Here is a 13,218-nt window from a genome sequence, read left to right as displayed (position 1 = left end):
AGCACAGCGGTGGGCAAGCGTCAGCAAGCCATGCTGAAACTACTCAGCTTAGTTGACAAGAGACACATGGCCCCCCAACTGTTGCAGGGTCTGACAAAGCAGACTGACCTCTGGCTTTCGCTGCTGAGCCTCCAACTGGGCATGGTCGTGTGTGACAACGGCCGTAATCTGGTGGCGGTCCTGCAGCTCGGCAGCCTCACACACGTGCCATGCCTGGCCCACGTCTTCAATCTGGTGGTTCAGCGGTTTCTGAAAAACTACCCGCACTTGTCTGACCTGCTCGGCAAGGTACGCCGTGTCTGCGCACATTTCCGCAAGTCCACCACGGACGCTGCCACCCTGAGGACCCTGCAACATCGGTTTAATCTGCCAGAGCACTGACTGCTGTGCGACGTGCCCACACGGTGGAATTCTACGCTGCATATGTTGGCCAGGCTCTATGAGCAGCGTAGAGCAATAGTGGAATGCCAACTCCAACATGGGCGGCATAGTGATAGTCAGCCTTCCCAATTCTTTACCGAGGAGTGGGCCTGGATGGCAGACATCTGCCAGGTCCTCTGACTCTTTGAGGAGTCTACCCAGATGGTGAGCGGCGATGCTGCAATCATTAGCGTTACCATCCCGATGCTATGCCTGCTGAGAAGTTCGCTGCAAAGCATAAAGGCCGACGCTTTGCGGTTGGAACAGGAGACGGGGGATGACAGTATGTCGCTTGATAGCCAGACGACCCTCATGTCTATATCTCAGCGCGTTTTGGAGGAGGAGGAGGAGGGGGGGGGAGCAGAAGGAGGGGGAAGAGACAGCTGGGCACACTGCAGAGGGTACCCATGCTGCTTGACTCTCATCTGTTCAGCGTGTATGGGCTGAGGAGGAGGAGGAGGATCCTCAAAGTGATCTTCCTAGTGAGGACAGCCATGTCTTGCGTACTGGCACCCTGGCACACATGGCTGACTTCTTGTTAGGATGCCTTTCTCGTGACCCTCGCGTTAGACGCATTCTGGCCAACACGGATTACTGGGTGTATACCCTTCTCGACCCACGTTACAAGGAGAACCTTTCCACTTTCATTCCAGAAGAGGAAAGGGGTACGAGAGTGATGCAATACCACAGGGCCCTGGTGGAAAAAGTGATGCTAAACTTCCCATCTGACAGCGCTAGCGGCAGAAGGCACAATTCCGAGGGCCAAGTAGCAGGGGAGGCGCAGAGATCAGGCAGCATGTCCAGCGCAGCAGGGGAACACTCTCCAAGGCCTTTGCCAGCTTTATGGCTCCCCAGTAAGACTGTGTCACCACTCCCCAGTCAAGGCTAAGTCGGAGGGAGCACTGTAAAAAGATGGTGAGGGAGTACGTAGCCGATCGTACCACCATGATGCCTCTGCTCCATACAACTATTGGGTGTCAAAGCTGGGCACGTGGCACGAACTTGCGCTGTATGCCCTGGAGGTGCTGGCTTGCCCTGCCGCTCTTGTCAGAGAGGGTGTTTAGTGCAGCTGGGGGAATCATCACAGATAAGCGTACCCGCCTGTCAACTGCCAGTGCCGACATGCTTACACCCATAAAGATGAACAAAGCCTGGATTTCCCCAGACTTCTCTTCTCCACCGGCAGAGAGCAGCGGAAACTAAAGATTTTTTTCGCTGCAACCGGATAAATGAGCATTCTCTATCACTGGAAAAAAAGGAGGAATTACCTTTGTCAATCACTCTCGGATATAAGTCCTCCTCCTCCTACGTCTCCTCCTGAAACAACATGTCATCGCGCTGAACTGCCAATTTTTCTGCGGCCCAAAAGGCTCTGCTTACAATTTTTTTACAATTTTTTAAAGTTTCAAAAGTATTTATACTTGACAAGAAACCAATTTTTTTCACTGAGCTGCCTCCAGGCTCTGTTGCAAATTAAGCAACAGCGAGCTATATCTGTAAAAAATATTTCTGAGTTTCACCTGCCCTCTCGGTTGATACATTTTTTATAGGTACACTTGTACTCTTGGTAGACTAATTTTTCTGGCCCTCGCCTATACTGTTATCTAACTAATTTTTCCGGACTTCGACTACACTAATGGTACACCAATGTTTCAGGGGTTCGCCTATACTCTTGCTACAGAAATGTTACAGGGGTCTGCCTATACTTCTACTACAGAAATGGTACTGGGGTCTGCCTATACTGCTGCTACAGAAATGTTACAGGGGTCTGCCTATACTGTTGCTACAGAAATGCTACTGGGGTCTGCCTATACTCTTGCTGCAGAAATATTACAGGGGTCTGCCTATACTTCTGCTACAGAAATGTTACAGGGGTCTGCCTATACTTCTGCTACAGAAACGGTACTGGGGTCTGCCTTTACTTCTGCTACAGAAATGTTACAGGGGTCTGCCTATACGTCTGCTACAGAAATGTTACAGAGGTCTGCCTATACTTCTACTACAGAAATGGTACTGGGGTCTGCCTATACTGCTGCTATAGAAATGGTACTGGGGTCTGCCTATACTTCTGCTACAGAAATGTTACAGGGGTCTGCCTATACTTCTACTACAGAACTGTTACTGGGGTCTGCCTATACTGCTGCTACAGAAATGTTACTGGGGTCTGGTTATACCTATGCTACTGGGATGTTACTGGGGTCTGTTTATACTATGGGTGCACACAGACTTCCCATCGCAGTGTTTTACCTATATGGCCCAAAAACACTGACTGACTAGGGCATGAATTGTGGGCCGAGGCCAATATGTTTTTTCTCTCGCTTTACCACAGTTATCCAGGGCAATGCTTTGGGCCAAACAAGAGGAGTGATACTGCACAAATGAGACTTTCACAGCTGCACTAGCATCGGAGTCCGCTCTATGTCGGCGATTGCTGAGCGTTTGTGCAGAGGCCTATGTCCTCGCCGCAGTGAAAGTCTGCCATGTTTGGGCACTCTGATTTCTTCATGGTTCATGTCCTGGGTTGCCTAGGACCCACCTATGCTGTGGGTGCACACAGACTACCCATAGCGGTGTTTTACCTGCCTGGCACAAAGTCACTGACTGACTTGGGTAGGGTGCAGAGTGCAGATGGCTTTCCTCTCGTCGATGAGGTATCCGGCACCCAAACAGAATGAGTAGTGTGTGGACACATGGATTTCCCATTGCTATGTGACTCGCGGCACCTTGGGTCACACAAGATGGAGGCTGGGACCGAGCCTGACCCTGGGCCCGCTCACATGCTTCCCACACAGAGTATTGCTGCATTGTGGAGATGTGTAGAAGTGCTGGGCTGGCACCTGAGTCCCCTTTATGCCCACATTTGCGGCTCCTGACAATTTTGCGACTGAGGTGCCATGGGATTGGAATGATGATCGTATGTCAATTTATCATTGATTCTCAACAGCATTGTGGGCTATCGCCCCCACCCCCCCTTTCAAAGAGGGTCGTTGACTGGCCCTGCCAACCCTCTGCAGTGTGTGCCTCCGGTTCCTCCTCATTGCAGATGCATTTAGAAATAGACATGAGGGTGGTGTAGCTTTGAAGCGAGTGTGTGGCATGAGGGCAGCTGAAGGCTGCGCAGAGAAACTTTTGTGTGCGCTGTGGACGCAGGGTCGTGCAGGGGGTTGGACAGCATGGGAGCCTGAGATGCAGCCTTGCATGCTGCCCCTGCCCTTCCCTATCCGTTTCTGTGGTGTTTGCATGACTTTCTGATGTTTTCCAGAGTTTCACAAGTGAAGACCTATGCGGAGCATCGGTCATATACAAAAATGCTCAAGTCGCCCATTGACTTCAATGGGGTTCGTTACTCGAAACGAGCTCTTGAGCATCGCGAAACGAGCACCCGAGCATTTTGGTGCTCGCTCATCTCTAATCATTTCCCTCTCATAGTATGTATTCCAGTGAACTAATGAAGGGGTTATGCCCCAAAATGCATATTTTATTGCTGGCTGAAAAATTATTTGCATTGATGCCTAATAAAGGAGAAGTTAATCTTCAATCGTCAAAAGTTCATTCTCTAATTTTGGAGAGCTGCACCAAATTACCAGATCTTGTTCAATTACTTAACTTTGTTCACACCAACTTCATATGTGGTTAGTGGCACCTCCATAATATCCTATACACTATTTGTTCACATCACATTTGTGTATCCCCCGGGCTTCATCTACCACTTGGGTTTTTGCTCCACCCAGCCATTCTGCATTTTTCTTCAACATAGGACACCTGTGCCTTTCCGTAGATTGCCGTAAAACCCCATATGGCTGGTCACTAAGGAGTTAAGCTTTTATATAAATTAATAAAATAGCATATTACAATGCGTGTATTAAAAAGGTGGAATGCTTTATTGAAACATAACAATGTAGGGACTGCTGTATACTGAAATGTGATGAGAAGTAACTGATAAAAAGTGATACAAAAAGGTGATACTTGAAATAAAGGTGTCTACCGGGTATAAAAATCACTGTCCTTGGAGTAACACACATGATCCCATTGCATTCTATCTAGTAACAAGATTGCAGGATATATACAATCCCACTGCATTCTATCTAACAATAAGGCTGCAACAAGTCTATGTGGTACTGATATGTACAAAAGAGAACAATATGACTTTCAGTGACAACTAGAGACCTCAAGTCACTGATCATAAATGTCCTACTATTCTTGGACACAGAAAAATAGGTGTTGAAATAGATAGTTGTACTGATATGTACAAAAGAGAACAATCTGATGTATAATCATGAGTGATAAGTATTGATCTTAAGTCACTGATAAATAAATGTCCTACTATCCCTGGACATAGAAAAATAACAGGTGTTGAAAAAGATGAGATAGTGGTGAGAAGAAAAGAATTTCAGCAATATAGAGTAGAAATTCTGCTGTATTGTCTGTTTCGACAGAGTAGGATCTACTACCTCATCATTTGAGCCCTACTAGTTTTTAGTATTATTATTAGTGTGTGACTACGGTCACATTTGAGAAAAATTGAGCAAGCCTATTTTAATATTAGGAATTAATAAAAGTTACGTTTTATAACTTGTGGTCCTTTCGGTGACAAATTTAACAGATTCAAAGGATTTAACTGCTACGGTGATAGTAAAAAAGGTGGAATGTCATTTACTATTTTACCATAGAAATGGCATTTATAAAGGTAAATTGTGAAATAATAGAAAATAACTGTTATATTTGTGTTCCCTTCAAATTTGTATACGCTTTACTTCCAGTAATGAATAGCTTAATAATGCTGTTCCTAATCTTTGTGTTAACAGTGCAATTACTCAGGTTTATGCTACTTGTTTCTCACTGGCAACAGTGTGATTGGCTTCTATACAAGAACCTGAGTTCACCTCTCAGAGAAACAAACATCTACTTAGTAACCTGGCATCAAGTGTGCCAAATACAGCCCTCTGTGGGGAGTCTATCCATAAATAGTGTAGATACACCTACTACTACATTTCATTTAGCAAAGCATTGTCAAAATGGAGCTCTTTGGAGCAACTACTTTGTTATTGATAGCATTCATTGTCTTCATTCTTCTAAGCATAACACAAGCCAGGAAAGGGAAGAGCAATGGTAATTTGCCACCAGGACCAACACCATTGCCCATCCTGGGAAATATTCTTCAACTCAATGGCAAAGAATTGTTTAAGTCACTGAATAAGGTAAGTTATATAATTAGGAGGTTAAATTAGGAATTAGGACATTGTCCAGCACCAGAAAAGGTTCTACAATGTTTTGCAAATGCAAACTAAATATATTTACTAAGTGGTTTTAATTTTAAGGACATGGCCTATTTTGGGCATAAAGACGCACGATTTTTAGGGGATTTTCATCTCCACTTTTGAAAAGCCATAACTGTTTTTTTTTTCATCGACATAGCCGTATAAGGGCTTATTTTTTGCGTAGCAAACTGTACTTTTTTATTGCTGACGTTTTTGGGTACATAGACTATATTGTAAAGTGTTTATCAATTTTTTATGATAGCAGGGAGAGAAAACACATCAATTCTGCCATTGTTTTTTTTTCTTTTTTTTTACAATGATAATCATGCAGCATAAATGACACAATACATTTTTTTCTGCAGGTCTGTACAATTACAACGATACCAAAATTCTTATATTTTTCTTCAGTTTTTCCACTTTTCCGCAATAAATGGACAGAGCTCTTTGAGGGCTTGTTTTTTGCATGACGAGCTGTAGTTTAAATAGGTACCATTTTGGAGTACATACGGCTTTTTTGATCACTTTTATTGCGCTTTTTGGGAGGCAAAATGAAAAGAAAATCAGCATTTTGCCTCAGTTTTTCAGGGGTTCTTTTTATGCTTTTTGCTGTGCAGAATAAAAAGTTTGCTTTGTTTATTGTACGAGTTGCTATGGATACAACGGTACCAATTATGTGGGATTTCTTTTATACTAATAGGGGGAAAAGCACAAAAAAATGGGGTTTTTTTAACTTTTTTTTTTTTTTTTTTTACACAATTTTTAACTTCTTTTAACACTTTTTATATCCCTGTTGGGGATTTGTACGATAGCTGCTATGATCGCTATGATAAAGCATTGCAGGACTTCTGTCCTGCAATGCCTTATCATCGCTTGTATTAGTGATCATAGGCAATGGCAAAGCAGGATGCCTTTAGCCGGTGTCCTGTTTCCATTGCAATCAGTCAGCCTCTGTGATCCCTTTACATACTGCGATCTACATAGATCGGGTGTGTAAGGGGTTAACAGCGGTGTTCGCTTTTCCCGATGCACCCCTGCTGTTGCAGTGGGAGGCCGGCTATTATGACAGCTGGCTCCTGCTGCTGGATGCCAAGTGATCTCTTCTAATCTCACGAAATCCACAGGGCATAAGTGTACGTCCTATTGTGTTAATTACCTTGCTGCCAGGACAGGAAGGGGTTAAAAACTCAATGTATTTCAGTCCTTGCTGCCTTTTCCTGGAAGTTCTGAGCTTCTGCTCTAAACTGTGATAATCCAGCATAGGTCCAGTTGCACAAGCTTCATTCCCCTCCTTGTATGACGATGGTGTATATGAAGGGGATGTCTGGCTCAGTTCATTGGACAAGACATTCCCCTTGTCTGTCAAAGGTTATTTGGAGACAGAGAAGGGGACAAATATCCCACGCCATCATCAATGTCATTAATAAAGAGATTAAAAAGAATTGGGTCTTCTAATGTAGATCTTCGTAGTATCCTTCTGCTGACTTTTGCCCATTTTGATTACATGCTATACACAAGGCCTTTTTGTTTTCTGGTCCTGATATTTATAATGTAACTCAGATATGTTCTACACTTATTTCATGATAGGATAAAATCACTTACTTATCTTGACCTATTTTGCTTGCCTCCCCACTAGCTGAGTGAAAAATATGGACCAGTATATACTATCCACATAGGCATGGATCCTATTGTGGTATTGTGCAGTTGTGATGCAGTGAAGGAGGCTCTCATTGGCAATGCGGAGGACTTTGGTGCCCGAGGGCATATGCCTTTTCTGGATAGGATAAGTAATGGAGGGCATGGTAAGAACAAAGGCTGATTTTTTTCATATCAAGATTTTATATTTAAAGGGAATTTGTTATCAGGATTTTGGACATTAAACTGGCATTGTGGTGCTTAACATTGCATTCAATACATCCCAGACATGCTTTCATGAACTAGCCTAAAAACTTACAATATAACCTGTCATCTAGTATGCTAATGCTCTTTTTTGAGACATGGCGGCAGTCCGCCACAGCTCCAAGTCATGGCTGTCACGTAGCAGGGTGAGGGTGAGGAAGGGAACGCTCTTAGATTGTGGAGTGACTGGTACCCAACTTTCCAGACTCCTGAAAAGCAACCATGAGCCACAGCCACAACTCTACAGCAATCCACCTGGCCCTGCACTTATTAACAATTTGTCCCTCACTGGACAAGAGGAGAGAGGGGAAGGGACGATACCTATCGATCCCGCCTCTAGTCCGCAAACACTCTGCAGTATTGTAAGCTGGCAGTCGTTAGAATACAGGCTGAGTTGTATTTAGCTTCCCCACACTTCTGCACGCATGCAAAGCGAAAGCTCAAATCACCCACCTGATCCGTTCTATTGCACTCCAGAGCTCTACAATATGCATACCAAATGCTGCCACCACCAATTTCCTTACGGTAAATTGGAACCTGATTTATGACGTATGAATACATCATAAGATAGCTAAGATATTGCTATTCATGAATGAATCGCTAAGGGCTATCGGTCATTGGCTGAGCGCTCAGCGAATAGCTAAGCACTAGCTGCTATTGGCTGAGCCATCAGCCAATCAGCACAGCCCTTTCAGGAGGCAGGGATTTTTAAATCCCCATCTGCTGAAAGAGCTTAACAGCAGTGCAAGGGAGCCAGCCGGAGGACGCGTCTAAGCGCTGGAAAGGTGAGTTGTTTTTTTTTTACCACTTACTGATGATTATCGGGGAAGGGCTTATATTTCAAGCCCTTCCCCGATAATCATAATGCGGGGCTTGGCAGAAAGCAGTGCTTTCAATGGGATCGGCAGCAGTGCCGATTCCATTGAAAGCAATGGGATAGCATGCCGCAGACTTCTGCCACAGCTGTGACAGCTGTGGAAGAGGATTCCTTCACCCCCGCGGTCCCCAGCAGTCCAGAAGTCCGCGGCATTCTCCATCTCTTTTCAATGGGGCTAGCGCTGCTGCCGCTGGCCCCATTGAAAAGACTGGCGATATCCCGCCGTGATGCCGTTTTTTTTCTCGCACTGCGCTGCGAGACTTTACCTTTACTCTCGCAGCGCAGTGGAGAAAAAAATGCCAGTGGGTGTTCACCCTAACTCAACTTCCGGTGCATTCACAACAAAGCAGTCCTTAAATGGGCTGGGGATCTCAACTTACGTGATTCCACCAAGCTGGGCTTTCAACCAAAGGTAATCACAGTGGGAAATATTAAGAAAAAAGTTTCCCCTTGCACTCATGATATAGGTGGACGAGTCTTTACTGGTGCTACGTTGGCAGTCTTGTACATAAGAGCAGATACTTGAATAAGGTTGCCATGAAGTTGCAATTTTGCTTGTACAGTTATACACTAGCAGGTGAAAATACAGATGTTTATGTGGCTTATATTCCAACAAGCAGTATCAGACTACATTTTTTTGTGCACATCACTGTTTTCTCTTGTTGAAACAACATTTATTTGTACACAAAAACAGGAAATATGATAACCTCCCCAATTATCACCCTTTCACAGTTTAGACAAATCTAAAATGATAATTCTTTATTAATTATATTTAAAAATTACTTGAACGAACACGGGGCACAACACAGAAGCCACTGGGTTGATGGAGATATGAGAGTCTATTCAAGGACCTAGGTGCCACATCCTAATACTGCTTCCCTCTGTATACAATCATAGCAGAGAGGAAGAGCATGTTATAGGAAGTTGGCAATGTACAGTGGCTTTAATCAACGAACAATTAAAAAGAACTCGGACCAAATTCTATACTAGTGTCCCTCTCTTATGCTCTTAGTTCACTATCAAAGTAACAAACAACTCAGCTACCATCACTAGATAGACTCAGCAATGAAGCTTAAAGGAGATGTCCCGAGGCAGCAAGTGGGGTTATACACTTCTGTATGGCCATAATAATGCACTTTGTAATATACATTGTGCATTAATTATGAGCCATACAGAAGTTATAAAAAGTTTTTTACTTACCTGCTCCGTTGCTAGCGTCCTGGTCTCCATGGTGCCGACTAATTTTTGGCCTCCGATGGCCAAATTAGCCGCGCTTGCGCAGTCCGGGTCTTCTGCTGTTCTCTATGGGGCTCCGTGTAGCTCCGCCCCGTCACGTGCCGATTCCAGCCAATCAGGAGGCTGGAATCGGCAGTGGACCGCACAGAAGAGCTGCGGTCCACGAAGATAGAGGATCCCGGCGGCCATCTTCAGCGGTAAGTATTGAAGTCACCGGACCGCCGGGATTCAGGTAAGCGCTGTGCGGGTGGTTTTTTTAACCCCTGCATCGGGGTTGTCTCGCGCCGAACGGGGGGGGGGGTTTAAAAAAAAAAAAACCCGTTTCGGCGCGGGACATCTCCTTTAAATAGATGAGCATAGTATAGTTTTAAACAGAGGGAAAATAAGTTTCTAGAGAGCTGTGTTGTAATAAAGGTTGATTGAAATGTATCATGCAGTAGTGCGGATCTTCATATCATTATTCAGAAACCTATATGCCTCTCTAGAAACCCTCTTATGCTTGAATTCATGCGAGCAAAAGAGAAAGGATATAAGGACAAGTTGTGGGCCCAGTATAAATGTCAGTGAGCACACTTCTTCTCCTTCCAGGGCCTGTTTAGTAGTCCTGGATTCTTAATTCATTCAGATTACTAGTATCGGCATTGATGCACTCATAGTTAGCTCTCTCAGTACTGTATAATCTCTTTCCATTTATTCTCAACGCGTTTCTCCGCTAATAATGGCGGGTCATCAGGAGATCAATGAGTTTAGTACTAAAGGATCAATTTTATATGTTTATTAGTACACAAAGCACGAATCATTGGTGCTTGTTCATAATTAGAGATGAGCGAACACCAAAATGTTCGGGTGTTCGTTATTCGTAACGAACTTCCCGTGATGCTCGAGGGTTCGTTTCGAACAACGAACCCCATTGAAGTCAATGGGCGACCAGAACATTTTTGTATTTCGCCGATGCTCGCTAAGGTTTTCATGTGTGAAAATCTGGGCAATTCAGGAAAGTGATGGGAATGACACAGTGACGGATAGGGCAGGCGAGGGGCTACATGTTGGGCTGCATCTCAAGTTCCCAGGTCCCACTATTAAGCCACAATACCGGCAAGAGTGGGCCCCCCCCCTCCCAACAACTTTTACTTCTGAAAAGCCCTCATTAGCATGGCATACCTTTGCTAAGCACCACACTACCTCCAACAAAGCACAATCACTGCCTGCATGACACTCCACTGACACTTCTCCTGGGTTACATGCTGCCCAAACGGCCCCCCTCCCCCCCACAGCGCACACCAAAGTGTCCCTGCGCAGCCTTCAGCTGCCCTCATGCCACACCACGCTCATGTCTATTTAGAATTGCGTCTGCCATGACGAGGGACCGCAGGCACACACTGCAGAGGTTGGCACGGCTAGGCAGCGACCCTCTTTAAAAGTGGCGGAGCGATAGCCCACAATGCTGTACAGAAGCAATGATAAATAGAATCCTGTGCCACCGCCATCAGGAGCTGCACACGTGGGCATAGCAATGGGGAACCTATGTGCCACACACTATTCATTCTGTCAAGGTGTCTGCATGCCCCAGTCAGACCGGGCTTTTTAATTCATAGACACAGGCAGGTACAACTCCCTATTGTGAAGTCCCTGTCGACCCACAGCATGGGTGGCTCCCTGGAACCCACCGGCGGTACACAGAAATATCCCATTGCATTGCCCAACACAGCTGAGGTAGTAATGTCGTGCGTAATACAGGTGGGCTTCGGCCCACACTGCATGCCCCAGTCAGACGGGTTCTTTAGAAGTGTACAGAAGTATTAAAAACTCAGTGTGCACCTACAGCATGGGTGGCTCCCTGGAACCCACCGGCGGTACACAAAAATATCCCATTGCATTGCCCAACACAGCTGAGGTAACGTCAGCTGTAATGCAGGTGGGCTAAAAATTAATTTGATTACACTGTAGGCGAGGGCCCACAAAAATTGCTGTATCAACAGTACTAATGTACATCCCAAAAATTGGCCATGGCCAGCCAAGAGGGCAGGTGAAACCCATTAATCGCTTTGGTTAATGTGGCTTAAGTGGTAACTAGGCCTGGAGGCAGCCCAGTGTAACGAAAAATTGGTTCAAGTTAAAGTTCCAATGCTTTTAAGCGCATTGAAACTTATAAAAATTGTTCAGAAAAATTATTTGAGTGAGCCTTGTGGCCCTAAGAAAAATTGCCCGTTCAGCGTGATTACGTGAGGTTTCACGAGGAGGAACAGGAGGAGGAGGAGGAGGAATATTAGACACAGATTGATGAAGCACAAATGTCCCCGTTTTGGATGGTGAGAGAGAACGTAGCTTCCATCCGCGGGTGCAGCCTACGTATTGCTTACGTATCGCTGCTGTCCGCTGGTGGAGAACAGAAGTCTGGCGAAATCCAGCCTTTGTTCATCTTGATGAGTGTTAGCCTGTCGGCACTGTCGGTTGACAAGCGGCTACGCTTATCGGTGATGATTCCCCCAGCCGCACTAAACACCCTCTCCGACAACACGCTAGCCGCAGGACAAGCAAGCACCTCAAGGGCATACAGGGCTAGTTCAGGCCACGTGTCCAGCTTCGACACCCAGTAGTTGTAGGGGGCAGAGGCGTCACCAAGGATGGTCGTGCGATCCGCTACGTACTCCCTCACCATCCTTTTGCAGTGCTCCCGCCGACTCAGCCGTGACTGGGGAGCGGTGACACAGTCTTGGTGGGGAGCCATAAAGCTGGCCAGGCCCTTAAAGACTGTTGCACTGCCTGGGATGTACATGCTGCTCGATCTACGCACATCCCCTGCAACATGGCCCTCGGAACTGCGCCTTCTGCCACTAGCGCTGTCGGCTGGGAATTTTACCATCAGCTTGTCCGCAAGGGTCCTGTGGTATAGCAACACTCTCGAACCCCTTTCCTCTTCGGGAATCAGAGTGGGCAGGTTCTCCTTATACCGTGGATCGAGCAGTGTGTACACCCAGTAATCCGTAGTGGCCAGAATGCGTGCAACGCGAGGGTCACGAGAAAGGCATCCTAACATGAAGTCAGCCATGTGTGCCAGGGTACCTGTACGCAACACATGGCTGTCTTCACTAGGAAGATCACTTTCAGGATCCTCCTCCTCCTCCTCCTCCTCAGGCCATACACGCTGAAAGGATGACAGGCAATCAGCCGGTGTACCGTCAGCAGCGGGCCAAGCTGTCTCTTCCCCCTCCTCCTCATCCTCCTCATGCTCCTCCTCCTCCTCCTGTACGCGCTGAGAAATAGACAGGAGGGTGCCCTGACTATCCAGCGGCATACTGTCTTCCCCCGCCCCCGTTTCCGAGCGCAAAGCAGCTGCCTTTATGGTTTGCAGGGAATTTCTCAAGATGCATAGCAGAGGAATGGTGACGCTAATGATTGTAGCATCGCCGCTCACCACCTGGGTAGACTCCTCAAAATTACCAAGGACATGGCAGATGTCTGCCAACCAGGCCCACTCTTCTGAAAGGAATTGAGGAGGCTGACTCCCACTGCGCCGCCCATGTTGGAGTT

General features: G+C 46.0%; 1 protein-coding gene across 1 annotated transcript in view; it reads left to right on the top strand.

The window, feature by feature from the left end:
* The first annotated feature begins 5,435 nt into the window (after positions 1-5,435).
* The window catches only part of LOC136632211 (cytochrome P450 2A13-like), a 60,197-nt gene continuing 52,414 nt past the window's right edge, over positions 5,436-13,218 (top strand). Inside the window, exons 1-2 of the mRNA XM_066606941.1 lie at positions 5,436-5,618; positions 7,312-7,477. Of these exons, the coding sequence (XP_066463038.1) occupies positions 5,436-5,618; positions 7,312-7,477 (349 nt within the window). The remainder of the gene's footprint in view (positions 5,619-7,311; positions 7,478-13,218) is intronic.

This window comes from Eleutherodactylus coqui, chromosome 6 (assembly GCF_035609145.1).
Source record: "Eleutherodactylus coqui strain aEleCoq1 chromosome 6, aEleCoq1.hap1, whole genome shotgun sequence".
Classification (NCBI taxonomy): domain Eukaryota; kingdom Metazoa; phylum Chordata; class Amphibia; order Anura; family Eleutherodactylidae; genus Eleutherodactylus; species Eleutherodactylus coqui.
The sequence above is the reverse complement of the archived record's forward strand: the minus strand, read 5'-3'. Positions and strand labels throughout refer to the sequence as shown.